Source organism: Rissa tridactyla, chromosome 14 (assembly GCF_028500815.1).
Source record: "Rissa tridactyla isolate bRisTri1 chromosome 14, bRisTri1.patW.cur.20221130, whole genome shotgun sequence".
Taxonomy (NCBI): Eukaryota; Metazoa; Chordata; class Aves; order Charadriiformes; family Laridae; genus Rissa; species Rissa tridactyla.
In genome coordinates, this window is record NC_071479.1 from 12,401,521 (window position 1) to 12,428,412 (window position 26,892).

General features: G+C 55.0%; 2 protein-coding genes across 4 annotated transcripts; one reads left to right on the forward strand and one right to left on the reverse strand.

The window, feature by feature from the left end:
• Positions 1-378: 378 nt before the first annotated feature.
• On the forward strand, positions 379-10,595 carry LOC128917362 (ectonucleoside triphosphate diphosphohydrolase 8-like). 2 transcript variants are annotated; one of them, XM_054220231.1, is made up of 10 exons: positions 379-477; positions 3,415-3,546; positions 3,981-4,098; positions 5,143-5,293; positions 6,178-6,337; positions 6,858-7,088; positions 8,138-8,401; positions 8,794-8,904; positions 9,060-9,194; positions 9,841-10,595. In XM_054220231.1, exons 2-10 carry the CDS (start codon positions 3,427-3,429, stop codon positions 10,030-10,032), a joined length of 1,482 nt encoding a protein of 493 aa, XP_054076206.1. In that variant the 5' UTR covers positions 379-477; positions 3,415-3,426; the 3' UTR covers positions 10,033-10,595. The 2 variants fall into 2 exon arrangements, with proteins under 2 accessions (XP_054076206.1, XP_054076204.1); XM_054220229.1 differs by having other exon boundaries at positions 379-428.
• Positions 10,549-26,876, reverse strand: NOXA1 (NADPH oxidase activator 1). Of its 2 annotated transcripts, none has more exons than XM_054220228.1 (15): positions 26,641-26,876; positions 24,686-24,768; positions 23,054-23,162; positions 20,726-20,860; positions 19,287-19,394; positions 18,478-18,537; positions 17,853-17,890; positions 17,015-17,156; positions 15,423-15,476; positions 14,165-14,237; positions 13,930-13,988; positions 12,820-12,989; positions 12,046-12,145; positions 11,835-11,958; positions 10,549-11,607 (listed from the first exon to the last, which is right to left on the reverse strand). In XM_054220228.1, the coding sequence occupies exons 1-15, from the start codon at positions 26,812-26,814 to the stop codon at positions 11,504-11,506; spliced, it is 1,533 nt and encodes a 510-aa protein (XP_054076203.1). In that variant the 5' UTR covers positions 26,815-26,876; the 3' UTR covers positions 10,549-11,503. The 2 variants fall into 2 exon arrangements, with proteins under 2 accessions (XP_054076203.1, XP_054076202.1); XM_054220227.1 differs by having other exon boundaries at positions 12,046-12,151.
• Between the last annotated feature and the right edge of the window lie 16 nt (positions 26,877-26,892).

Sequence of the window (26,892 nt, forward strand, 5' to 3'; positions counted from 1 at the left end):
CAGACCCAGGTGACAGCAGGGGTGCGGGGTGGCAGCCTTGGCCTGTGCTTTGCCCCGCAGAGTGTTCATGCAGCAGGGCTGGGGCAGAGATGTCAGCCACTGCCTTGGTCCCGGGGCCAGCCCGCTCGCAGGCTCCCCAAGGGGCAGAAGGACAGGCTGGACTTGTCACCAGCTTCGTGGGGAGCTGCCCCCCTGCTGAGCCCCCGCCGGGCAGCGCGGGCCCCCCCACCACCCCTGTGGGTGGAGGTCTCCCCGGCAGCCCCACTCCTCCGGCAGTGAAGTGGTTAATGCCAGACGCTGTTTCCACCCCGGCTTTCCTGGACGAGCCAAGCGCTCTCCTGGGCAGGTTGTTGGTCCGGGGCCAAGGGGACGGCCATAGCGGGGACTCGGGGCAGCCTTTGTCCCAGGAGCAGGGCTCCGCACGCCAGGTACGTGCCGACAGCCGGGGGAGGACGACGGTGCCGGGAGCAGCTTCGGGTGAGCCACAGGCAGGGGAAGGGGCCAGGGTGCCCCTCGAAGGAGCTGTGCTCGGAGGGGTGGTGGTGGGCTCAGGCTCTGGCCAGCAGCAGAGCCGGGTGCTCCGAGGGCTGGAGGAGCAGGAGGGAGGAGGGCTGGGGTGGCCACTCACTGCATGGGGTGGCCACTCACTGCACGAGGTGCCGGCGGTGCAGGGGGCAGAGGGGACATGGACGGGGCATGGAGGGCACTGCTGAGCCCCAGCGGTGGTGGGAGAGATGGGAGGCAGGGCAGCGCTCTGCCCGGCAGAGATGCTCCTGGCATGCACGCTCACCCTCTTGCTTACAATTTTAAGAGCCCTTTTGACTTCCAAATCCCAAATGTGCACAGCAGAGAAGTCAGCTTCCCGTTTTCCTGAGAAACAGACAGTTTAGACCCAGCAGTGCCTCTGCGCCTTTCCTTCGGAATATTTTGGCCCCCTCTGTCCCTCCCCGCGAGAGGCGCTGCGAGGTGAGGGACGTTCCGCGGGTGCTTAGAGCACATCGGTGCGCCCGGTCGTACACAAACAAGTGCAGCAATGACCCAAGCGCTGTGCACAGCGCTGAACTTTCCATACGTTGAACTGGCCGGGCGTCGCTCCTCGTGGCACCGGGTGGCAACGCGCCTCTTCTTTATCTCTGGAGGCATCACCAACACCTCCCCATCCCTGCTGCTCAATGGGACTGGTAGCGGGTGTCAGCGCCGGGCAGCCCCGAGGTGCCGCTGAAAGGCTGGGCAGGTCGATCAGCTTCTCACACACCTCTCACTTTGTTTTCCACCCGCTGGGCTCCCTCCCCGTGCCCCGCTCTGTGCTGCCTTTGGATGTTGCCTCCTGCTCAGTCAAACTGGAAATTAGTCCCCACCAGAGCAGGTGGAGCCCATTTTTCACCCACTCCCGCGTGCAGGACAGTGCAATTTATCACCATTTCATATCATTCCACCACACGGTGCCTGGGACAGAATTTTCCAGGATGGGGCTGGGGACCTTTGCCATTGCCAAGTTACCTGGAACAGGGGAATTGCACCCCTACAACAGTTATACCTGGGCAAATTCTGGCAGGGCTGATCAGAGGGGACAGTACAGGCACTCATAAGCTGCTCCCATATTTCTGTCCCTACCCACCGAAAAGGGGAGGGCTGCTGGCTGCAGGATAAGGTCTGATAAGGGCTTCCTGTAGTCCCATGTCCCATGACATGGGCCAGAAGAAAGGCTGCTATCCACAGAATCCCAGACTGGTAGGGCTGGAAGGGACCTCTGGAGATCATCTCCAGACTAGATGATCTCTAGAGGTCCCTTCCAACTCTGAAGATTCCGTGATCTCCTCCAACCCCCGGCCAGAGCAGGGTCACCCAGAGCAGGTGGCACAGGAACGCGTCCAGGTGGGTTTGGGATGTCTCCAGAGACAGAGACTCCACCACCTCTCTGGGCAGCCTGGGCATCCATCATTATACATCTTATGTCACGCAGGGGATTGGTCACCTGTGTTCGTCACCGGAGATGCTGACTCCAAAACAGGAATCAACATCTCCTTTGACCTTGCCAAAGGTCTTTCCTCTCCTGTCAAGCTGCTGACCTGGCCTGGCAAAAGGCAAGGGGATTTCTCTCTGGTTTTATGCCCTCACAGGAGAACTGTGTAGCCAAGTGACAGGCCCCAGGTGCCACCCAAAGCACTGCTTGGGTTGAGCAGCTTCTCTAGGCTGTGTCCAGGGCTCTCGCGGCGTCCACCACTCAGCTGGAGCCTGGCTTGCAGCCTCACGCCGTGGAGGGATGCCAGCCTGACTCCCCGCCGGCAGGCTGCCGGCGGCACGGAGCAGGGCGGTGCAGGGGGAGGAAAGAGCTGTGCATGTAGAAAGCCACATCTGTACCAGCTGTGGGGTGCTGAGCCCGGGGACGTGTCCACTGCTGTGCGTTGAGGCCGTTGCAGGGAACCGGACCCTTTGGCTTTGCTTTTCCGCTGCAATTTCTTACTGATGCCTCGGGGCCGATTCTGCCAGGAGCTGAGCTCCAGCTGGACAAGCGTGAAGCGTGGGACCTGCTCTGGTCCCCAGGGGCTCCTCCACACCCCGCTGCCACTGCCCGTCCATGCAACGCTATCGCTGTTGGCGTGCCAGTTTGGCTACGGGGCTGTGTGCCCAGACTGGCAGCAGCTTTCTGCCTCTGCCCTTCTGCCTGCCCTTGGGGCTGCGGGAGAGGCTTGGGGATCGCCTGCAGGCAAGGACACAGTCCCTGCCAGTCCGCTTACCTGCTGCGGCGTCACCAAGAGCTGCGGAGAGCTGGGTCAGGCAGGAGGCACGTGGCTGGAGATGCTGTTAGCCTGCGTGGAGCAGAGAGGACCCTCTCGAGGGCAGTCTGGGCCTGTTGGGCAACAGATGTGACCTGGTGGTCCCGAGTCTTGTGGGATGGGTTTTGTGAGGGCGAAGGGTACGATGGCAGCATGTGGGTGCCAGAGAGGTGCAGCTCTGCACCCCGGACATGATGGCCACACTGGGAACCTGCCAGAGCATGGTCCTGCTCCCAGGCTGGGACTCCTGTTAGCCACTGCCGCGCTTCCCCAGTGATGCTGCTGGGACGGGAGATGCTGACCTGGCACCCAGGTGGCAGCTGGAGCAGGGCAGAGAGGTGGGGTCCCGGCTGAGTGCAGAGAGGGACCTGAAGGGCTGCACGTGAGAAGTCGGGGGTGAAAAAGCCATGCTGAAAATCCCCTGGGGAGGAAGTGCTCAGAAGGAGAGGGTGTCTCAGCCCCAAGACTGCCAAGAGCCTCCTGTAAGAGCAGCCATGCACCAGAGAATGGCTTCAAGCCCTTGTTAGGGAAGGGGAAAGTGCCATCTTGAGAGGTTTGTCCATCCATGAGGTTTGCATTTCAAAACTAGCCTTGCCAATGCAGAGGTGTGAGCTGGGGGTTGGGGCTGTTCTTGCAGGTTGGAGGAGGAATGGGCTACAAAGCCAAGGTCATTGTGGGTCTCCTGGCAGCCACCTGCGTCTTCAGCATCATTGCCCTCATCCTGAGCGTCGTGAACGTGAAGGACGTGTTTCTGCCCCCCAGGACCAAGGTAGGGTCCTTGGGAGCAGCACAGCTGCCTGCTCTCGCTTGGGGTGCTGGCTGCCCCTTGGTACGGGATTTTCCCCAGGTTTCAGGCAGGCTGTGCTGTTTGTCACCGCCATGGGGACAAACTGCCAGGCAGGCTGGCGTGCCAGGCGGGTCTGGCAGAGTTTGGTCCCTGTGACTGGCCTGACGGCACATACAGCCTTTTCATCACAGAGCATTGCCAGCTCAAAGAGCCTGTCATAGAGCCTTGTCCCCGACACGGCTGGTGCCTGCAATGCCACAGGGCTTTCCGTGCTCTGGTGACACTCTTCGTTTGGCCGCTGGAGATTCCCCTGCCCGCCAGGAGCTCTGCTGGCTCTCCAGGAGCTCCCCTTGCTCTGCAGCGGGTGAAGCTGCTCTGCACCCCCTGACACGCCGTGTCCCCTCTGCCTCCCCTAGTACGGTCTGGTGTTTGACGCCGGCTCCACACACACGTCTCTTTACATCTACCGGTGGCCCGCCGACAAGGAGAATGGCACCGGCATCGTCTCCCAGGTGGCGGTCTGCAACGTGTCTGGTGAGTCTGCTGGGACGTATCCTTCCCTCTCCCCTGTCCCTGCCCAGCGTGGAGACACTGGGCTGGGAGCCGGTGCTGGCCGGGGTGGCTGCCCCACAGCGCCATGGTGAGCTGCCTGGTTTGTGCCAGGTGTGGTAAACGGTAAATGACCCAAAGGGCATTTATTTATTGGGCATTTATAAATACACAAAGAGCCATTAATTCCTAACGCAAAGGTGCATTTGGGCTTTGGCACAAGGTCTGGTCTCTCCAGAGGAGAGGACTGGGCTAGTGAGGGGAGGCAGGGTCAGCTAAATGGTCCATGGAGCTGGGCTGGGACTGGCAAAGGCCACCAGGGCAGAGCAGAGGTGCCTGGCGGGGGGTCAGAGGGCTCCGAGCTCTCTTTGACCTCGACGGCGGCTCTGCGGCGGCGGCGTGGCAGTTACTGGTTAACTGCAGAGGTCTGGCAGAGGGCAAAGTGTAAGGGAGAGGGTGCGTGGGCTAAAGGCAGTAACGGTGTGTAAAGCCCGGGGGAAGGTAAATAGTGATTTTTCCACCCCAGAGCCTGTCCCTACACACCACAGGACTGTGCTGGGTGCTCAGATCTGGTGCCAGCCTCTAAAAATAGGAACTCAAACAAGCGGTGCAGAGGGCACCTCTGCGTGTGCCGATCGGCTCCGTACACCCTCCCAGCAGGATAAAGGAGAGCCTGCCCCTTCCCCAGGGAAATCAGGAACTGCTCCGTTTGCCGACTGAGTCCTGCGGGACCCTCTGGCCGCCTTCCAGCAGTTTGGCCGCCCTGGGATCAAGCATGTGCTCAGCAGAAGCCTCACACTGCAGCCCTGCCCCTCGGTCCCGAGCAGGAGCTCATCACCGGCTCCCACAGCGAGCCGTGGCCACCCAGCTCGGAGCTCTGTCCTGCCAAGGACACCCTTGAACAGGGCACAACTAGCCCTGGTACACAGGGAAAAACCCCCGGGGACTTTCTGGGTGAACATGTCCCCTGGTGTCCTGCCCGTCCTGGGTGGCCCTGAGCTGGCTCCATCACGGGGTGCTCCCTTGCAGGACCCGGCATCTCCAGCTACGCAGACAACCCCGCCGAGGCTGGAGCCAGCCTGAAGCCCTGCCTGGAGACGGCCATGCAGATCGTGCCGGCAGAGCAGCAGCGGGAGACCCCCACCTACCTGGGGGCCACAGCGGGCATGCGGCTGCTGAGGTACCGGCACTGCCCGGAGCGACCACCTGCGGCCCCTTCCCCACCAGGCGTTTCTGCATCGCAGCTGGTGCAGGGGGCTGGGCCGGGGCCTGGGGGCACGGGGGGCTGAGGGCATGGGGGGGCTCTGGGCATGGGGGGCTGGGAGTGTGGGGGGCTGGAGTGTGGGGGGCTGGGAATGTTGGGGGCTGGGGCACAGGAGCTGGGTGCACGGGGGGCTGGGAGTGTGGGGGGCTGGGGGCATGGGGGGCTGAGGGCATGGGGGGCTGGGGGCACAGGGGACTGGGGCACAGGGTTTGGGGGCATGGGCGGCTGGGGTTATGGGGGGCTGGGATTATGGGGTGCTGGGGGCAGAGGGGCTGGGGACACGGGGGCTGGGGTTATGGGGGGCTGGGAGTGTGGGGTGCTGGGGGCAGAGGGGCTGGGAACACGGGGGCTGGGGTTATGGGGGGCTGGGAGTATGGGGTGCTGAGAGTAAGGGGGGGCTGGGAGTGTGGGGTGCTGGGGGCATGGGGGGCTGGAGGAATGGGGGACTGGCAGTGTGGGGGCTGGGGACACGGGGGCTGGGGTTACGGGGGCTGCTCTCCAGGCAGGCCCTGGTGATGGGCAGAGCACCCATGTGTGCAGTCCCGCGGGGTGTCCTGGAGCTGGCCGTGCCCACGGGGAACCCCCCAGCCCCCTCCAGCCCCAGCCCGGCAGCAGCCTGAGGCGGCCGAACCTCCTCTGCCCGACCGGCATCGCCCTTCCCGTGTGCTCAGGCAGAGCCCGCGGGCAGCACCGCCAGGGAGACTCCCAAGGCAGCAGCTGCGGGGGAGAGGGCTCCGAGCTCTCCTCGACCTCAGCCATTGCCTGCCCCAGCGCCCACCCTTTATCTCCTTCCCCGGCAGGGAGCAGAACAGCACCAAGGCCGAGCAGGTCTTCGCCGAGGTCGCCAAGGCCATTGGCGAGTACCCCGTGGACTTCCGCGGAGCCCGGATCCTCACGGGGAACGAGGAGGGCTCCTTGGGCTGGATCACCGTCAACTACCTGCTGGAGACGCTGGTCAAGGTGCGGGCTGGGGGTGGGGGGGGGCAGAGGAGGGGCAAGCAGCTCAATTATCCCTGTCTGAGCTCCCCCCAGGTTTCTTGAGTCCCAGAGGAGAGGAAAATGTAGGTTTAGGGCACTGGTCACCCAAATAAATGTAGCCTGTGGCTGTGAACTGCAGACTCAACTCCGCTGATGGGATTAACAGAATGAAGGGTCTTTGTGTCCAGCCCCGCCTGGCCCCGTGCTCTCCACTCACCCACGGGTCCCTTTTGCTATCACAGATGCAGCAATATCAGCCCCCAGGTGAACGTGTTACTCTTTCCCTCCTGAAAGTCTCTGCATCCCAGATGATACGCAGGAGCCGGGGGGCTCCGTGGGGGTCTATGTGGGTCAGTGAGGACGCAGGCAGGAAGGGGTTAAACAGGGAAACGGGGTGTGGAAGGTCCCTGAGGGGCTTCTGAGCCCACAAAACCTTACGGGAAGGGACAGGGACTGTGACTGCCCCCAGTTCAGGCTAACACTTGCCACGACATGGGGCCAGTTTTCCTTTGCAGAGGAATGGGAACATCCACAGACCACGGAGGTTCTGGGAGCTCTGGACCTTGGAGGTGCCTCGACACAAATAACCTTCCAGCCTGGAGTCACCATTGAGGACAAGAACACCTCCGTCCTCTTCCGGCTGTACGGCACCAACTACTCGCTCTACACCCACAGCTACCTCTGCTACGGGCAGACGCAGGCCCTGAAGAGGCTGCTGGCAGCTCTCCACCAGGTACCGCAGCCACTTGTCACCCGGACCCGCTCAACCGTTTCCCATTGCCATCAAAAATACCTTCCAGAAAGACTGGGCGTGCCTGCGGAAGTAGCGTCAGGGGACTGGGAGTTTTCACGAATTTAAAAGCCTGGGAGAGGCGTAGATTTTATCTACTGAAGCAGAAAATTCTCTCATTTGAGTGGAAGGTGGTGGTGGTTCCCTGCCAGGGCTCCCTTCTCCCCAGACGTGGACGTGTCATGGCATTTTTCATCCTTTTCCAAGCCCGGCTGTATCCTTAGCTTCTTCCCTGTCCCCATTCACTTGCCCTCCCTCCCGGAGGGAGGATTCCCAACACCCTCTCCTGCACAGCAGTCCCCCCCACAGCATCCTGCGGTCTCCCCTCGGACAGAGCGCACCGCCCAGCGCTGTGGGCGACGGAGGTGCTGGGGGACCGTGCAGGCGGGACGCGTCTGTGGTCATTTGTGGGCTGGGGCCTGCGCGACGCAGAGGGGACAGAGCGAGTGGCCAGAGCACCAAGCTCTCTGCGCAGGCAGAGCGCACGCCATGCCCTCGGGAGCAGGTCGCCATCCCCGCGGGGAGGCACGGGCTGGCGGTGGCGTTGCCACCCCAGCACGGCTCAGTGGTGGGGCCGGCGGCAGGACCAGCAAAAGCCGCGGGCAGGTTAGTCACGCAAAGGATGGATCCTGCTTCTCCTCCAAACCTCTGAGGGTTTAGATCCTGCTTTTCGGGAACGTCTAAGCGCAGGATGGGCTGTGGGGGAGGCTCTCGCTGGCATCCTACGCCAAGCCCCACTAATGGCTCAGCATCACAAGGCCTTGGCCATGCCACCACCGCTGTAGCTGGGCCCTGACCACAGCATGGTTGTGCCATGCTTGTCACCTCAATTCTGTGCCTGCACCCCGTGGATAAAACCCCGTGGGTGGTGGGGCCAGCACGCTAGTGCCCTGCATCTGGGTTGGGAACAGACGCCGTCTGTGGGCTGTTTCTCTCCTTTCCATCCTCATCCTCGGTGCCGGGGCGGTGCTAACGGCTCCCTCTCTCTCCAGGGCAGCCCGTCTACCCCGCAGATATCCCACCCCTGCTACCCCAAGGGGTACCGGGAGAACGTCACCACGGCAGACCTCTACAGCACTCCCTGTGTCCGTGCACCAAGCACACCCGGCCCTGCACAGGTCCTCACGGTGACGGGGACAGGGAACCCCGCGGAGTGCAGGACCGCCATCCAGAAACTCTTCAACTTCAGCTGTGGGGCCAACAGGACGTGCGGGTTCAACGGGGTTTATCAGCCGCCCGTGCGGGGACAGTTCTTCGTAAGGAGCCTCCGTCCCTGCGGCTGTGGTGGGGAGGACGGAGGGTGGGAGTCTCCTCTGTCACTGGTTGTGGGAAGGGCTGGGGAGGGAGGGGACCCTAGAGCTGGTCCCATCTGCAAACCTGTTCTCCTATGCTGGGAGGTGGCTTCTGCCTCCTGCGATGTCCCAGCCCTCCCTGAGGGAAATGAGAAGACCCTGTCCCAAGGAGCAAGTCTGAGCTAGCCCAGGGTGTAAGCAGCAGCCCCAAGACTTTCTGGTAGACCATCAAGTGGGTGCTGGATGCAGAACCCTGGGAATTACATGGGAGACTTTCTCCAGGGAAGAGGGGCCCCTGAGGGTTTTTTTGGGTGACAAAGGAAATGCAGTTTTTACCATCTCCCCTCAACCCCCAGGCCTTTGCTGGGTTCTATTACACCTTCCACTTCCTGAACCTGACCAGCCAGCAGTCTCTAAATGACGTCAACTCCACGGTCGAGACCTTCTGCAAGAAGAACTGGACAGAGGTGAGAGCCCTGTGAAGGGCAGCAAGGAGCCCTGTGCTTGTCCTGTCCCGAATCCCTGCCCAGGCAGCACACGTCCTGTTGTTCCTTGGGCCAGGGAGGGTTTCTGAGCATCTGTTTAATTTCCCGTTGCACCGTGTCCCCTGATGGCCCCACAGCTGGTGGAGAACTTCCCGCAGCAGAAGCAGTACCTACACACGTACTGCTCCATGGCGACCTACATCTTGACGTTGCTGCTCGATGGCTACAAGTTCAATGAGCTCACGTGGAGCAACATCCGCTTCAGCCGGCAGGTAAAGACCCTGTGGGGCCGCAGGAGCGGGCAGGCAGCTGCGGCCGCATCCTTGCCCTGGCCTGAAGACACGTTCAGGAGCAGCATCCCTGGAGTCCCTCATGCCAGAAATGTGTCCCCGTCTCACGGCTGCTACCCAGTGGTCCCAGCACAGCTTCATTCTTTCTTACTTGTCCCCAAACCTCTGACACCAGTTTGTTTCTCGCTTACTCTGGTGTGAACCTAAGCTAATTTTAAGGGGTCAGAGAAAGGCAGAGCAGGATTTGGCCTCTTCAGTGCCTGATGTTGGGCAGAATTGACTTAAGCATCAGAGGGGTTATGGTGGCCCCATGACCCATTTGAACCAGAATATTACCAATTTTGAAGCATGCTGGGGGAGGAGGAAAGCTCAGATCCAAAATCATGCGAAGGTCACAAAGGCGCATGTGGACCAGAGCAGTCACCCATGTTCAGCTGCCCTTTAGCCCTTGGGAAGGAGGGGACGGAAAGCTCTCTGTGTAACTGGTGCTGGTAAGATCAGGTTCACCACAGCCAGGTCCATGTGTGAAAACACAGCTGGGGCAGCTCATGGGAGAGGTGCTGGTCAGTCCCTCGCTACTGGTGCCTGGCAGAGGCACTTTTGAACGATCTCTGCTCTCTCACCTCAGGCAGCAAACACGGACATCGGATGGACGCTGGGCTTCATGCTGAACTTCACCAACATGATCCCCGCGGAGGCTCTGGAACAGGTCAAGGGGCACCAGCCCAGTCTGTGGGCAGGTGCCGTCTCCTTCATTGTGCTGGCCATGGTGGCAGGCCTGCTGGCTGCTTTCCTCCAGTGTTTCTGGAAAACCAAGTAGCTCCCAGCCTCCTGAGTAGAGGCATCCTGGGCATTAGACCCATCTCCATTGCTTAGGAGGTTTAACTGGGTCATCTCTGTAAAGATATTGAAGATAACAAAGGTGTCTTGAGGTCTCTAAGTACCTCCAAGGGGAAAAGACTCCTGACTCCAGAACAGACTTTAATCTGGCTGACAAAAGCTGACTGAGATGAAGCCAGATACATTCAAACTAGAAATAAAATCCATTTTGTTTTTCAAATACGAAAGTCACCAACCAGCCTAGCACAGTTTCCTTGGCACTTCCAGTCCTGCCGGGCTGCGCGCCCTAAAGCCCTGGGAGGCAATTGGTGACGGAGAGCAGTGGTGGCACCTAAACTCCGAGGAGAGGGGTGACCTTAGCTGTATGCAAGACGTGCAAGATTTTTGTAGTATGTGACAGAATATCTTCCCAAAGACACCGTCAGCTGTCTTTAAAAATATTTACTGGCATATCTCAGCAGAAGAATACAAGTGGAAGTTGATTTAAGAGCTGCCAACTCTGGCTCAGGGTTTATTTTATATTCAAGTTACATAGCCCAGCATTGTCAGACACCAAATCCCCAGCAGGTTCCACCTCCAGGCACTTGAGTGTTTTATTTAGATCGGCAGAGCCCAGCACAGCTCAGCTGCGGGAACTGGATGGTCAGTTCAGTTCCTCCAGCCACCAGCCCAACGCCACGCTGCCCAGCCGGCCCTCTCCCCAGCCCCCACAAGGCTCTGCCAAAGCCCAGGCTGGTCTGAGCAGGGGTGTTTCCACAACTACCTCTCCTCTGTGCTGCAAGACCCCTGCCCACACAGCATGAAGCTGTAGCATCCAGGCAGGACTTAAGGGCTTAAGAAAAGAAGCAAGAAAAGGCCCTTTGGATCTGGCACATCCGTGGGGTATTTGCTGTGGAAGAAGATATATGGTGGTCCTAAGCCAAGGTGTTATCCCACACACCCCACTGCAAACTGGTTAGGGAGGCCTTCCCAAAGAGCAGCATCTCTGTCTGGTGGAGATAAAGGTACGTGGTCCAAGGAGCTGGGGAACTGGGCTCTGCCTCTGGCTCAGACGGCTGTCCTTGGCTTCATTAGAGTGCGGTCAACCTTCCCAGCCTGAACGTGAGCAACAAGGGAGAGGGGGTGAACACCTCCATCCAGAGCAACCTCTTCCCAGCCAACAGTCTGAGCTGACACGTGGACATTTCCCATTGCCAAACACCAGTTCCCCCCTGCACAAGCACATCTTGGGCAGTATAAGCACAGAGGTAAAAACGCCAGGTCTGGGAACAGGCTGTAGAAAATGCTGTCAGACTGACGGAACTGACCCCGTGGGATTTGTGGGTGGGGGACACATCTTGTCCAGGTTCAGCAGAGCTCCTGGCTGCGCTGGCTGTGGCCCAGATGAGCTGGGACTTGTGTTTCTCGCCCCTGGGAGACAGTGCAGTCGTGCAGGAACAGGCTCCTGTTTGCTATAGGAAGGCAGCACCACTGCCTTCCTGGGTCTGGGTTGCAAAGCATTTGGGGAAGATGCCAGTCTTGCCATTGCAGCGTCCTTCCAGCCAGTCCTCGTTCACTGGGAAAACATAAAGGAGCAGGATGAGCCCGGGCCCATATGAGTGGGGTTAGCAAGAATTATCATGGCTGGAATTCAACTCTGGGCAAAACCCAGTGCAAGCCTGTATGTCCTGGGAGTCTCAGCCGGAGACAGCACTGGAGAGGCCATCTATTCCCCAGTCCCTCCCCGCAGCAGACTCCAAAAGCCTGCTCTAGTACAGCCTGCAGACAGGACTGGAGAGCTACCTTCAGAGAGAACATCCAGCAGGTCTCCCTTGCTGAACTCCAGGTCGCCCGGTCCCTGCGCCAGGTAAGAGTGCTGAGCCAGCATCCGGTAGAGGACCGGTCTGCCCGAGTGGGAGTCCGAGTCCTGCGGGAGAAAGTCAGCATGGAGGACGCAAGGCAAAGCAGATATTTGAGTCCAGCACAGCAGAGAAGCTTGTCACAGCCCACGTACCTGGCAGCAGAGCGTCAGCCTGCCATCTGTCAGCTGCTGCCACATCTTCCCTAGATCCTCCTCTCCAGAAACTGCACCCAGGTCTTTGCCATCCGAATGCCTGTAGCTGCAAGGGTTCATTAACACATCTCAAATCACCTCACTTAAAGCCAGACTTGGAGGCAAGCCTAGCCCTCTAACATCTTCAGTCTTCAAAAGTCCCCTTTGTAAGCCAGCTCTGAGCTTGCCACCTTGCATGATGACATGGGGCCACCCTGTGTGCTAAGGGAGTGACACTGTCACCTCCTCACACACTCACTTGAGGGGAAGAGCCTAAACTCTCCTGACCACGCTGACTGTGCGTCCCCAGGGGTGTCACAGCCAGGGAGACCTCACCCCGGACCAACTCCCAGATTGCTCTGCGCTGATCCTAGTGCACCTCAAAGGCTGAGCTGGAGAAAAATCAATATACAGCAGCTGCAGCTGCACAGAGCTTTTCCTTCTGTTCCTCAATTTCTTGACCGTAGTACAGTTTCCTGGGAAAGACCCTTTGGGCCTCCGAAGCCCATGGAGCACACACTGTTCACAAAACCAAAAGCCACGGTAAGGTTAACCCCACAAGGGAGGCTGTGCGCTCACGTCTTTGTGAATCTCTGCTAGAATGCTTTGACCCCAATTCAATATTGCCAGGAGACCAGATGCAGATCAGTATCCTCAGGGGAACGGCTGCTGTGACCCTGTCACACACGCTGATGGCCGGAGAGTGCCGGAGGGCCCGGCCGTGCCGCGGCGTACCTCAGCATCCCTCGCTCTGCCTGCTGCCCGAAGCGCTCCCGCAGCAGAGCCCGCAGGGCCGGCAGCGACGGCACCTCTCCTGCCCGCACCACCACGGTGCACTCGCAGCACGCTCGCACCACAACAGGTCTGTCTGCGCTGGACGAAGCTTCTCCGCAGGCCGGTGGGATCTGCCAAGAGATATGGCACCATAAACAGCCTGGTTATTCAGGACCCTTGTATCACGAGAGGTGACACAGACACAACCCCTCGGCTCAGTGGTACCACGTTACAGTAGTGCAGCATCAAGATGCAGATCTGAATTTCAGAGGGGGAACTACAAATTCAAAGCCTGGGATCAAGTGTTCCTCCCATGACCTGGGAGCCTGTTTCTGGGTCCGGTCACGCAGGTCTCTCCCAACCACAGAGGTGTATGAGCAGGGCCCCAGTTCCTCCAGCCAGCTGGAGAGATGCAGCCAAGTCCCCACATTCTGCTGCCTCGTCTGAAGTACAGCTGACAAAAAATGGCTCCAAAAGCCCTACAAGGAGGGGTGGCAAAGACAAAGGGAGCAGAGCTGATCTGCACCTGGCACTGCCAGGGAGGTGCTGTCCCCAGGTGGACATAGGAACTATTCCAGCTCCATCACACACAGTGGTTGGTAATGACATGGAGGTGCATCGGAGGACATGATCCCAGAAGAACACAAATATCCATGAATTGTGATACCCAGGCCGACAGGGACATAAAATGCCACACTGGAGAAGCGGGGACAGGACAGCAGGTAGTTCAAAGACAGCTTTCTCTCACAAAATGGGCTGGAAAGTTCCATGCCTGAGAACATTGCTGCGTCTGGGGCTCTTGGTTCCTTGTACGGTGGCAAAAGGGCACTGCCCTGGTAAGCCTCAACCATGGGCTGCCTCAAAAAACTGTATGGTCACAAACTTGGGAGTGGTGGAGGAAAGACCACATGGGACCCTCTCTCTGGAATGAGAAAACAGGCAGAGGAAGAGTTTTTTTCCAGTGATTTTGGGGCAGCTCAGGAATTTTGGAGGATCTAGCTAGGTGTCTTGCATTTTTCACAGCCTTGATCTCTTGAGCCTGTAGCAGCTTCAGCTTGTGGAACACCTTACCTTGAAGTCCATTTGGGCACCAGCATCATTTGCAGAGGCATTTTCTCCCCCAGGAGATTCTGCAGAACAAAACAAGGGCAGAGGAACAGCGCCTGCAGTCAGCAGAGGCCCCGGCAGCTCCTCCACAAGCCTCCAGCACACAGGCAGCCATGGCTGCAGTGGGCAACCAGCCTCCCCCTGCACCCCTAGAGCAGGTGTAATGGCACCCACGGAGGTCCCAGTCCTGGGGAACTACCTGGGTTCTGCTTCACATGGAGTCGGCTGGGAGGCACCTGGGCAGGAGGGAGGGGAATCCCATCGCTGATCTTCTGCAACAGAACAACATCAGAAAGGAGTGAGCAGAAGACAGCAGAGACCGGGCAAGGCTGGTGTGCATGAGAGAGGCTGCAGCCAGTTGTAAGTTTCTGGGTGTAAGCACAGAGAGAGCCCCAGGGTGACCAGTTCATCAACTGGCTGGATGAGGCACAGCACTCAAGTGATGGTCTCTACAGCTCTCTTGGGTAGCAGGGGTGACGAGAGGTTTGGTGGGACACTCCTTTCCCCGCCCGCCCCTTGCTGGGTTGGTGCTGGAGCAGAGGGAGGATGCTCATGCTGCGCCGAGGCCTCTCCCTGCCATCTGCCGGCTCACCCAGCCAAACTTGGGGTGGTCACAGACATCCATGGAGCAAATGCCCAAGTCCGTGCTATGGCCAGGGATTCATTCAGAAGAAAAGAAAAACAAAATAATCATAGCAACATCAGAACAACCATGTGCTTCAAAAATCTCTCACAGGTAGTACAGGTCTGAGTCACACCTTTCTGCGCTGGGTTCAGATGGAAAGTGATTTGGATCATGTGTGGATATGCCTGTGGTGAAGATGGGAGATGAAGGAAGTTTTCTTAAGTCAAAGGTGAAGGTTTAGGGCTTAGGTGCATGGACTCAAGGCCAAAAGCAGAGCCTGTTTAAGATATCACTGTCCCACAGCAGGAGATTAACTCTCACTCTGCCGGTGAACTAGAACACATGAGCACTCCTCACCCGCTTCTGTGCTACATCCAGCGGCTGCAGACATGGGAGCGGGCTGGGTGAACATGTGCCTGAAGCCCTCACACTCCTCACTGTGTTCCAGTGCCTCAGCAAGTTACAGCGGGTCAGGCGAGCTCTGGCAGCTGCTCATCTTCGTGTGCTCCATCATCCCACGGCAGGTAAGAGGTAACAATGTCTAGATCAGCTTGCAACGCAAGCCATGGTGGCTTGGCTGTGTGTCCAAGCCCACAGATTTTGGTGTAAAGAGATCCAATGTATATAAAAAAAAAATAAGTATTTTCCCTGCCCTTAACTCTTCTGCTGTTCCTGTTCAAGAGCACTTGGTCTTCAGCCAAGGTGTCTCAGTGTTTCACACTCTATGTTTCTCTTATACAGCTGTTCTATCCTGTGATAATCTTACAAATAAAAGTCCCAAATGTATCCCTTGATCCTGTCCTCCCCCCTGGTTGCAAGGTTGTCAGCTCACCCATTTATCCATCTTTGAGGCAGGCTCCAGGAGAGAGCTCGGTATGCGCAGCTTCTGCGGGACACAAAGCAGAGCAGGGTGAGACAGGAGCCGTGAGACAGGAGCTGCCGCTGGGGCAGGCGCAGCCCCAGCCCCCCCAGCCCCATCTCCCCTTAGCCCCGCTCTGCACTGCTTCTGCCCTCACCAAACACTGCTGCCTGCTCGCCCTACTGCAACACGAACGTGCCCATGGAGGCCCAGGGTCGCACATGGTAGCCCATATGGTGCATGTTCAGAAATTGCTGAACAAAATCCAATGGTCCTTTTGCACCTTTTTCTGCTGAAAGCAGTGGCTCTAATTGAGTGGCTGCGATGTAACAGACCAACCACCCACCAAGCCCAACACCCTGCTCCTAAAACAGATGCTCAGGACGTCAAGGGATACCAGTCCAGCAGCATTTCAGTGTCTTCTGACAATCACTGCTATTGAGCTATTCATTTCAACTGATCATTGGGAGTAGTTATGCTTTTTTTTCCCCCGGGGTCTATTATTTTACTTTTTTTGACTTTGAATTTCATCTGACACTTCACTGAGCGGTCAACCAGCACATTCAAGTACTTCTGTAATTGTTCACTGTTAGCGCCAGATGCTTCAGGCTACGTGGAACGGTTTGATTGTCTATCATGGAACGTGGTCACCTTCAGAAGCACCCTAGCACTACCTCTATTAATGTATCCCTTAGGAATATGCTAAATGCTTAGGTCACAGTAGATTCTCTGCAGGGACATCCTTTCTTTTTAAAAAAACAAACAAAGAAAAACCTTTTAATTTATGCCAACCCTTTATTTTAACCTGTTATCACTTCTCAGAGCACTTCCCCTCTTGCTGAAACAGCTCACTGTATTTTTAGGGGTCTTGTGAAGAATCTTTTGACTGTTTTTGGAAATATAGGCAGATAATACATTCACTGGCTCAACCTAGTCCAGGTATGCACTGCCTCTTTCAAAGAATTTAAGTAGACATGTGAGGAATGGCTTCTGTCAACAAAAGATTTCCCATGTCATCATATTTATCTGTTTCTAGTCAATCTGTTTACACTATAGTTCCCCAGTCTGCAGAAAGATGTCAGACTTGCTGGGCTTCAATTCCTCAGGTCTTCTCTAGAGCAATTTATAAAACCTGCCTGCACAGCTGAAACCCTCCCCAAACTTTCACAAAGTTAATTTAACAGAGGCGCTACACACCAGGTAAGGACCGACCTCTCTCCTCAGCTCCATTAGAGCTCTCAGGTGACAAATACTGCTCTAAATGGTGGCCCTTGGTGAGGTCTGTTATCCTACACGATTCCACAATAGGATCCTGTACGGTGGAAGTGCCCAAAGAGATGCCCCTGTGGAGCTACAGAGGTGAGTGGCAGAAGCTGGTGGGAGACAAGTGTCCGAGAAATCCATGTTCTGGGGGAACGAGCTCCTGAACTCAACCCCTGCTCCGCAGTGCCACAGGTGGGTCCCCAAGGCACGTGCTCAGAGGGTTGCAGCAAGCTCCTCTTCACAGGCAGGGCTGTGGTCTCTGCTGGTGGGGAAGGGCTGGAAAGCCCACGTGGTTTCCTTACCTGTCCCGCGTGGATGGCTGTAGCCCAGCCATCCGCTCCTCTCGTCAGCACAAAGACCAAACTGCTGGCTTTCACTGCCAACTTCTCCGAGTCCTCGGGGTAATAATGGGACAAAACTCGATAGTAGCCTAACTCACTGTCTCTGGAAAGAAAGCATGAGAGCACCTTTACTAACCCTGGAGCTCTGGTCTGGGATGGCTTTGATCCAGAACACTGCACCGATCCAAACTGGCACATGCCAAAAGTTTCAGGTGTTGGGAAATTATGATTTCCATTGCTACCCTCTGGTTCAACTGGGAACAAAAGGAGCTTGAAAAACGCTGATTTCCCAAACGCAACTGCTCCATTTTCATCACACTAATAACCACCCTCCATATCAAAACAGTTATTAAACTCAGCCGCGAAGTACTGTTGGTACAATATCACCAAATTTTGGTGATATCGGCTCAACACAGCATGGTTGAGAGTGAGTATTTGGAGGCCTTTCCTGGGTACTAGGATGGAGCATCTGAGCATCCTCTGCCACAGACCTGTACAGGTCCCACAACCTCTTTTGGCTTCCATTCCCCAGCCATGACATGATCCATGCCTGTCTCCCAGGACTATTTAATCAACTCCTGCAAACTGCCCTGAGGTCCTTACATGAGAGGTGCCACTGATCTGCAGTGCCTTTTGCAGCCACACAAGCCTTTGCACGTTTGTCATTCACTCCACCCTTAGTGAGAAGTGGGTGTGGATCCCACAGAGTCTTTAGACAAAGACATCAGAGAACAAAACATGACCTTCTGAACAGAAGTAGTGAGAGAAGAGTTAGCCCAGAACAGAAGTGAATGCTTACCGTAGAGCGTCAGCACGGGGTTCATAAAAGCCCTGTTTCTGTGGGAGGAAACAGCAGCATTTATTTACAACAATACCTTATATAGCAACGGTGCAACCTTATTTATTGTCCCTCTGAATACCACACTGTGGTATTTTGTCTGTACTCTTGACATCATTTGTCACACCACAGCGCCAAGACAGAAGTCTGCTGCTCCACACCTTACCAGGATGTGCCTCCTATTTCTCTGCCTCCCTCTTTATCCCATCCGGAGGAGAGTAACAAAGTCTAACCCTACCCTTGGTTCTGAGAAACTCCTATTACAGCGCAAGCCAGCCAGGCTTACGCTGACAAAGTTACTGAGGTGCGGGGCAAACGCATATTGAGCATAGCAAAGTCTCCACTGCTGTTTTGACATGGCGAAGAGACAAAACCACAACTTCAAAGGGTTGGAGACTCACATCGCTGAGTCCCTTCCAGACAATGCTGCAGCCCACCACCTGGCTTTGAACGGCCCCACGGATCTAGTCTGATATTGCGCTGGTTTGTTCAACAGTATGTTCTTACCCTGATGGGTAAGACCTGAGGCCCTACCTGGAGCTCCACGACAGCTCCCTTCCTCCTTTCACAGCTATGTCCTGCTCACCTGAGGCCTGAGAGGCTCGAAGCCAATGTACTCATCATTGGGAATGATGGACGAGATCACCTGTCAGAGGAGAAAGTAATGACTGAATTCAGGCTGGAAAAAGAAACTCTCAAGCTTCATGCAAGGTTATCTACTCAGACTTATTTCCTTCTGACATCCTGAAGTCAGACATAAAGTGGAGCCACGCACACAGTGGAAAAAAACAGAGCTGGATTCCCAAAACCGCTTAAACTGTTGTTGTCCCTGTGTTTTTAGTCTTTCCAAGGTTTCTTTAAAAGTACACGAATGAACTACTTTCCCTTCCCTTTATTCATGTCACAGCTCTCGCCTGTGGCACTTTTGCTGACTTCACTGGTCGCAGAAGGGACCAGAGAAATTTTCTGATGACTTGTGTTAAAGGACGTGACAAGGCATTTGTCTCCCAAGTGCCTGCCCGTCCCGCTGGGAATGCAGTGGTGAGTAGGAGCAGGCTGGAGGAATGTGCTACTCTTGAAAATGTCATTGGCAGCAAAAGGACAACCATGGGTTTCCCTAACTACCTGCTCAGCTTTTTCAGAGTTTAAAGTGACCAAGATTGGGAAGGTTTTGCGTACCAAAGTCCATTTTTCATAAAAAAGGTGGGAATTCATACAAATTTTGGCTTCTGTGTCCCAGATGCCTTGACCGGCTGGAAGCCTTGACAATCCTGCTCTTGGGTCTCCACCACTGCAGTGACCGGTGGAGTGGCCAGCAATAATGCTCTCTGGAGACGTCAGAAGGTGGGATTTTAATCTGCTTGCTGTTAATCTTAACGATTACATGCCTGTTACCTTGGGTTTACCCAGGAAATCTTTTGAATCCAGCTGTTCGACTTCCTTCTTTCGTGGTCTGAAAAATTCCCCAGGAGGAACCTGCATGGGCTCCAAAAACAGACGGTCCTAGGGCACGGAAAGCAGATAAGGAAAAAGCCATCAATTAATATTTAATGAAACCTAACAGCAGTGAAAAGCAAGTATAACTTCCCCGTGTGTGCAAAACCAGTTCCAGGAAGACTCTGGGGCAAAAATTATGTCTGTGAACTTGAAAAAGGTCACTGAGGTTTAACAAGCACTGCAAACCAAGAGCTCCACAGCCACTACCCAGTGTTGAGTCAAAGACTAACTCCACTGGCATGGGAAGGGAGAGCAGTGGAGTAAGGTTTGTTAAGCAAATCTCTAAGCAGTTTTTCTACTTGACTTCAAATGTTGTTTTTTTCTCCTCTGTTCAACCACTGAGTAGCATGCCAATAGCAAATATAAATAACCTACTAACGTAAAGCACAAACACGATGCTAGAAGAGATGATCAGATTAAAAAAAAAGTGACCATCTCTTAGAAAGGATACAAATAAGACAAGTGAGTATGTAGGTAGCAAAATAACGAGCCCTCCCGGAAGAGTAAATCAGAGATCTGCAAGTTGTTCCTGATCATAAAACAGTCTATCAGGAAACTATTATTTGGAACCAACCCCGGAAACACTTTTACACTCTACTTAAGCTCTAAACGTGATTATCATTAATATCTGAGCTGCCACTAATTGTTACTGAGGCCAAAGGAACTCAAAAAAGTCAGCCGGTGTCATGAAAACAGAGACCCTCCAAATCTGCACTTGTATGGGTTTTGCACTTAAAGACGGCATAAGACAACTTGTTTTACAGTACAAGTACAAATAGAACTAAGCTCCTGAACAGCAGGGACTAGAATGCCACCTCCACAGCCTGAGAGACTATCCCATAATTCTCCACTATGGTGTTTCTCTGCTGTGAAGCACCTGGGGGTGATGGAGTTACCTAATTAGCTGAAGCACTAGTTTGGTAGAGCATCACATGCAAATGGCTTACACTGTCACCAGGTGACCAAGCAGGTGGGCAGACAAGAGAACCCAAACATACAACAATTAGCACATTGGGCCTACAAGAAAGGGGTAATGGCTTCAAACTGGGAGAGGGGAGATTTAGATGAGATCTCAGGAAGAAATTCTTTACCATGAGGGTGGTGAGCCCCTGGCCCACGTTGTCCAGAGAAGCTGTGGCTGCCCCATCCCTGGAGGGGTTCAAGGCCAGGTTGGACGGGGCTTGGAGCAACCTGGGCTGGTGGGAGGTGTCCCTGCCCAGGGCAGGGGGTGGAACGAGCTGATATTTAAGGTCCGTTCCAACCTAAACCATTCTTATCTCATATTTCTTAACTTAAGCCCAATGCACATATCCAGGAGCTCACAGAGGTTGTCTTACCTGCACCCGCTCAAGGGCCAGGTCCAGGATTGCTGTTCTTCCTTCAGGTCTCCAGACAACAGCCTTTTCTAGGGTGGCTCTGGCCTCCTGCCACTGCTGCAGCCGGCACTGTGCTGCTGCAGTGCTGTACAGCACCTGGAGTGGGCAGGGAGGGAGCAGAACTCAGCGGGCTGAGACCAAACAGACACCCAACATGACTTACCAAACCCTGCCAAGGGACAGGGGCCAGGCGCTGAGACACCACAGATACTAGAGCAACACCAACCTTCTCCCCACTGGAAAGGCACTGAGAGCAGCACAGCTGGGAAAACTCCATCATCAGAGTGGAAAGAGATAGATAAAAGCTGTACCTTCAGGCGTGTGCTGGAGCTGCTGGCGCTGCTGAAGGCAAGGAGAGGCACAGGGAGCACCAGGCTCTGGTACCACACAAGTTTTAATCTTATTCTTTCTACATCTGAAAGGCCAGGAAGGATTTTCTTGGGTTTCTTTCTGCATGCAACTAGGTAATATTTTTTGCTGCGCAGAGTAATTCTGACTCCTTTTCACTGCAAAATAACTGAAACCGCTTCACATTGTAGTGGGCTGTGAATGTGCGAATTGTCAGCTGTAGCTTGTTACCCTTTAGCAGCATGTAAGTATGCTCGGTGGTGAAGTGGCAAAGCGTGGGAGTCTTACAGACTGGCTGGTGGGGAGCCTTGATCTATATGCTGAGTTAAGAGTGGGAGATGATCTCTTCTTGTCCCTGGCCGACAGTCAGCCTATGGAGACGCTGCTGGCCTACAAGACAAGTGTGGCCTAACAGACTCGCTGTTGGATAGCTTGCTATCTTACGTGATAGAGCTACCAGCTTGAAATTGCTTTGTGGTATCTGGATGCAAGGAGTGCTCGGGAGAGAACTGCAGCTAAAAGGATGTTTTTCCTTTCCTCCTTAATCATGGCAGTAGAAGACTGCTGCTTGAGGGGTGGTGGGGAACGGCCATCGGGAACACCTACAGGAACTGCAGAGATGCTCCCTCGTGGAGAGGCAAGGCAGCAGCTCTCGCTCAGCTCAGAAGTGCTTTAGTTTTGCAAGAGGGAAATATTTCTGGATTTTCAAACCGTAGAGCACATCTCCTCCCCTTAAGAAGCCATGCATGGGGAAAGCTGATGGCATGGTTCCGCAGGAGGATTATGTTTGTGTATTTTGAAAAATGAGCTGCAGGTAGATGTGAGATCCAGTCGAATCAGGATGCAGATCCTGAGTGCAGAGTGCCAGCACAGGGCGAGCACATGTCCTGGCAATGCCTAGAGCGCGTGGAGTGGGGACCTGGGTGTTCACACCAGCACGGACACCCCCCTCCTTCAGCCGGCCTCGGGGCACTCCTGCAGCTCTGTGCCTTCCAAAGGGAACCTGCTGTTTCTAAGTGTGCGTCAGCTCAGAGAAGGCAGTGCTGTGGCACGGAAACTGTTAAAAACAATGAGGTTGGGGTAATACCACAAATGCCAAGGATAGCTTCTTTCTGCCAGGTATAAGGTACACGAAAATTGACCCAGACTGAATGACAGGTTTCTGGGCATGCTTGACTTGAGTTACACAATGACTCCTCACTCTTGCGGAAGTAAAAAATTAAATATTCTGTCCTGTGTCTGCTTTTCAGTCTGTGTGTTTGGACTCGGGACAGAAGACAAAGCGAACCCTTGCAGTAAAGTACAGTTTCTAGGTGTCTTTTACATTCCAAATATTATAAATATTTACAATCAATTCAGACTTAAATCTTTTTTGAATAGGATGTGGCAGGCTGACTCCATGTGATGGTGTCAGAGCTGCAGAGGGAGGTGTTACAGAAGCCAAACACAGCTTGCAGCCCAGTGTGTCCGTTTAGACACTGAGGTAATGTTAAGACCAGTCGCTGGAGTTGGAAAGACAGGCTTTCATGCACATGAGTTTCTTAGAGTCTTCATTATGGACCAATTTTGTTCCCATCTGCCTATACTTCAACCTATTTCAGCTTTTAGAGCTGAGGAGTTCACAGAACTTACATGCATATTTACATGCGTGTAAGTGTAAATACTACATGCATAGAAAAGCTAAAAAAACCAATATACAGATTCCTGTGCATCTGCTCTGAACAATTTTACTTTCCAGACTGTATAATCTGCCAAGCTTTTTGGAGATGATGTTGTTTTATGACTTTTATGATCCGTTGCTTAAAAAAAAAATAAAGTGCAAGCAGAATGTTTTTCCTGTTCTAATGTATTGTCTCGAAAAGCTCTTGGGCTACTACTGCCGAAGACCTGATGAATACCCCCAACAGAGGGCAAGGGCTGGTGACACAGGTTGACTCTTACCTCCCATGCGTAGAGTATGTGCCTCAGTCCCAGCTGCTTGTAATCGATGAAGGGATTTTGTCTTAGATGACTGAAGGCCAGATGATAGTCAGAGAGAGCTTCTTCATACCTGCAATGCAGAGATGACAGGAGAAACTGAGACTAAAAAAGCTGAGGACTCTAATAAAGAAGTTCAACAATCAAGCTAGCAAAAACCACGTGTTCTTCTCTGTAGCCTGGATGAGGAGAGCTGCACCAGAGACGCGTCATCTTGTGACCACAGAAAATTCCCTGTCCTCTCCTTGTTGGGAGTTAGTACAAAATGAACACGGGATTCTCTGCACTGTTCTAATGATTAGGAGGAACACTAGGTTTTCACACCTGAAATAGTGGCAATTCCAAGGAGGAGAAAACGTAAAGAACAAAGACTAAGAAATGGTGTGAGCTCCTTGCCCAGTTTTGTCCCAGCTCGAGGAGAAGCGAGGGCTGGGAAACCCCTGGGGATGGCGAGCAGCGAGTGTACGTGCACGGCCAGAGCAATGCAAGCAGAAATTTAGAAAAACTCTAAGGATAAGGACGGGAATTAGTCTGAATTTACACCAGCTATGCAACCGAAATCAAAACAGGCTCCCCCCGAGGCTGCAGGTGGTGAAAGGAAGGGCCCAGGAAGGGGTGTGCAGTGGTTGCCTGGCCAAGAGAAGGTGCACAGGTGGAGGTGGGTAGGTGGGAGCAGCATCCGATGAGGGAAGGAGCCATGGGGTACTGGTGGCCGTCACCTCCTCGGGCAGGAGGCAGGTCTGCCAGCTGTGCTGCCCCTGACCTGCCGCACAGCGTTATGTGGTATGTGCTCGGGGCAGACTGCGGCAGAGCGCAGCAGGGCCAGCGTTCTGGCCGGGCTCCACCAGCCCCAACTGCAGCTCCGCTGGCAGAGGAACAGAGCCTGTAGCTGCTCGATGGGCTGGTTGTGAGTGCAGAACTGCTCACTTTAACTCCCTCTCAGAAATAAAACCAGTCATTTTGTTGAAATCAAGGTCTGGAAAACATGGGGAAAATAACAGGAAAGAGAATAACTGAACTTCGAAGGCAAGAAGGCATCTGTACAATCCTCCACCCACCTCTCTGAGCAGGATGGCACCATGGTTTAACCACGGAAACAATGAGTAATCAATCTCGTGACAGTAGTGGAGCAATCCCAACATTAAATCAGTGAGACTGAGATCAGGCCCACAAAATCCGCTGTCAGCAGAGAGTGAGAGTCAGATGCTGTGGGAAGACTGCATTTTTAGGAAGGCCAGACTCACGCGTACCACATGAAGATACACCAAGCAGCGCAATTATATTTTTTTCATTCCCAAAGGAAACCCGAATGGCAATGTAACCTCCTGGCAGCCCCACATAAAGCAGCAGCTTCTTTCTCTGTATGTGTGGGACGGTCACGTCACGTATTAGCCATCCCTGGACCCCAAAGTTCTGCAGCTCAAATCTTCTCAGCCTTATCAGAGATAACACTTGCTGACCTGCGACACGGTTTACAAGGCCAAACTGGGCCTTATGAACTATTTAAGATTGCTGGAAGAAGTGAATTTTAGGAATGAAGTATGATTAAAAGGAGAAAACCAAAGACTAGAATGGACATGCGCCTCAATTACTTACATTTCCAGCTGCACATGGACAAACCCTCTCTGAAAGAAGCCAACAGCTAGGGACTTGTCCTTCGCAACCGTTTTATCGAACGCCTAAGGAGAAAAACAGAGACACATCCCAAGGATGAGTTAGGATCTCTCTTGTCGATGTGGGATATGTGCACCCCGCCAGCCGCGTCCACGCCACACTGGCACTGGGCGCAGAAGCCGTCCCTGGGCTGGTGACCAGCTCCTCCAGAGTGACCAGCTCCGAGCTGGGCTGCAGGGCAGGAGACAGCTCCAAGTAACCTCTCGGGTCTTGGCTCTGTATGAGCTGAGCTTCAGGTTTTTATCCTTCCTTGGGAAAACGGACTGGACATAAATGAGCTACATTTGCCATCCGGCATCTTGCGATGGGAAAACCGCGTTGCCTGGAGCAGAGTTTGCCCTGACAGTGGGAGCAGCGGGACCGGCCATGCTGGGGAAGGCTGTTTGAAACCGCCTACGGGGATGAGTGTGAAGGGGTGCAAGGGAGAAAGTTGAAGGGCTTCACGCTGCACCTACAAGTCAGTATTTCTGGTCCAGTTTCCCAGCTAAATAGAGGTGAGTATTGGCAAAGCTGGTAGCAGCTGGTGGCTGATGGTTCAAAGCAACACTGTGCTGGGAAAACTGTCTTAATGTCTTTCTGAGAAAGCGAGGAGGTGTGCCCTCTCACTTATTGTTGCAAGGAGATGGTATGTAGGTAATGAATCAAGCCTGAAAGCCCAGACTTTGCTGACACTGCCCAGGCAGGGACAGCATTGCAGGAGTGAAAATCTGTTGCTGGAGGTCAGGGAGCGCCTGTGCCTCTCGGCGAGGTGGCAGCTGGCTTCTCCCATGTCTCCAACAGCGCACATTGCCTCAACAGCCTGCTTTACTGTGCTATAAAAGAGAAAAAATAAACACCCAACCGTTGACCTATGCGGAAGTATAGCCGAGCTACTTCCCAGTCAGTGACCATTCATTGGGGCTAAAAACCCTCTCTTGGGCTCCATCACGCTGTGCTCACTGCTGTCCCTTACAGCAGCCGCTCTGCCCGGGGGTTCCACGGCTCTGGGCACTGTCTCAGCTCCCTTCTTGCTGTTTAAGAAATGGCTTACACACACCTCCTCGCTGGGCAGCTGGCAGCCAGCCCCGCAGACATGCTGGGTGCTGTAATTAAGAGGCTTTTCCTTGGGGTGCTCGCCCCGCTGCACCAGCGCGGGCAGCTGCTCGTCCTTTCCAGAGGGCAGCGGTTTTCCAGCACAGCGGTTTCTTTTTACAGCCTCGGACGCTGGTGCAGGACTGTCCGGGGCCACGGGGCTCCTTGTTCTGCCTCTGTCACCTCTTGCATTCCTGCTGTTAGCTGGAACTGGGTCCAGTTCTGGGCTCCCTGGTCCCAGAAGGACAGGGAACTGCTGGAGAGAGTCCAGTGGAGGTTACGGAGATGATCAAGGGACTGGAGCATCTCTCTGCTGAGGAAAGGCTGAGAGCCTGGGGCTGTTCAGCCTGGAGAAGAGCAGGCTGAGAGGGGATCTCATCACTGCTCAGCAAGAGCTAAAGGGGGGGTGTCAGGAGGACGGGGCCAGGATCTTTTCAATGGTGCCCGGGGACAGGACAAGGGGCAACGGGCACAAACTTGAGCATGGGAAGTTCCACCTAAACATGAGGAGGAACTTCTTTGCTGTGAGGGTGGCAGAGCCCTGGCACAGGCTGCCCAGAGAGGTGGGGGAGTCTCCGTCTCTGGAGACATTCCAACCCCGCCTGGACGCGTTCCTGTGCCACCTGCTCTGGGTGACCCTGCTCTGGCCGGGGGTGGGACTGGGTGATCTCCAGAGGGCCCTGCCAACCCCCGCCAGCCTGCGATTCTGCAGTAAGAAACGCTGGATTTCAATCAGTTTGAGTTTCAGCGTTATTGGAACTCGAAGCGGGACACCCGTCCCCCCCGTCCCCCCCAGCCCCGCTCACCCGCAGGGCCTCCCGCGGCCTGCCCGCCAGCAGCAGCACGCAGCCCACGTTGAACCAGACCCTGGACGGCGGGTCCGCGATGCCGGCGAAGATCTCCAGGGCGGCCTCCCAGTCGCCGCCGTCGGCCGCCAGCACGCCCTGGTGCCAGCGCTTCACCAGCTCCCGGTACGCCATGGCCGTGCCCGGGTCCCGGCGGGGCCGCACCTGCCGGGCGCGGCGCGGAGCGGGGCGGGGAGCGGCGGCCGCCCCTGC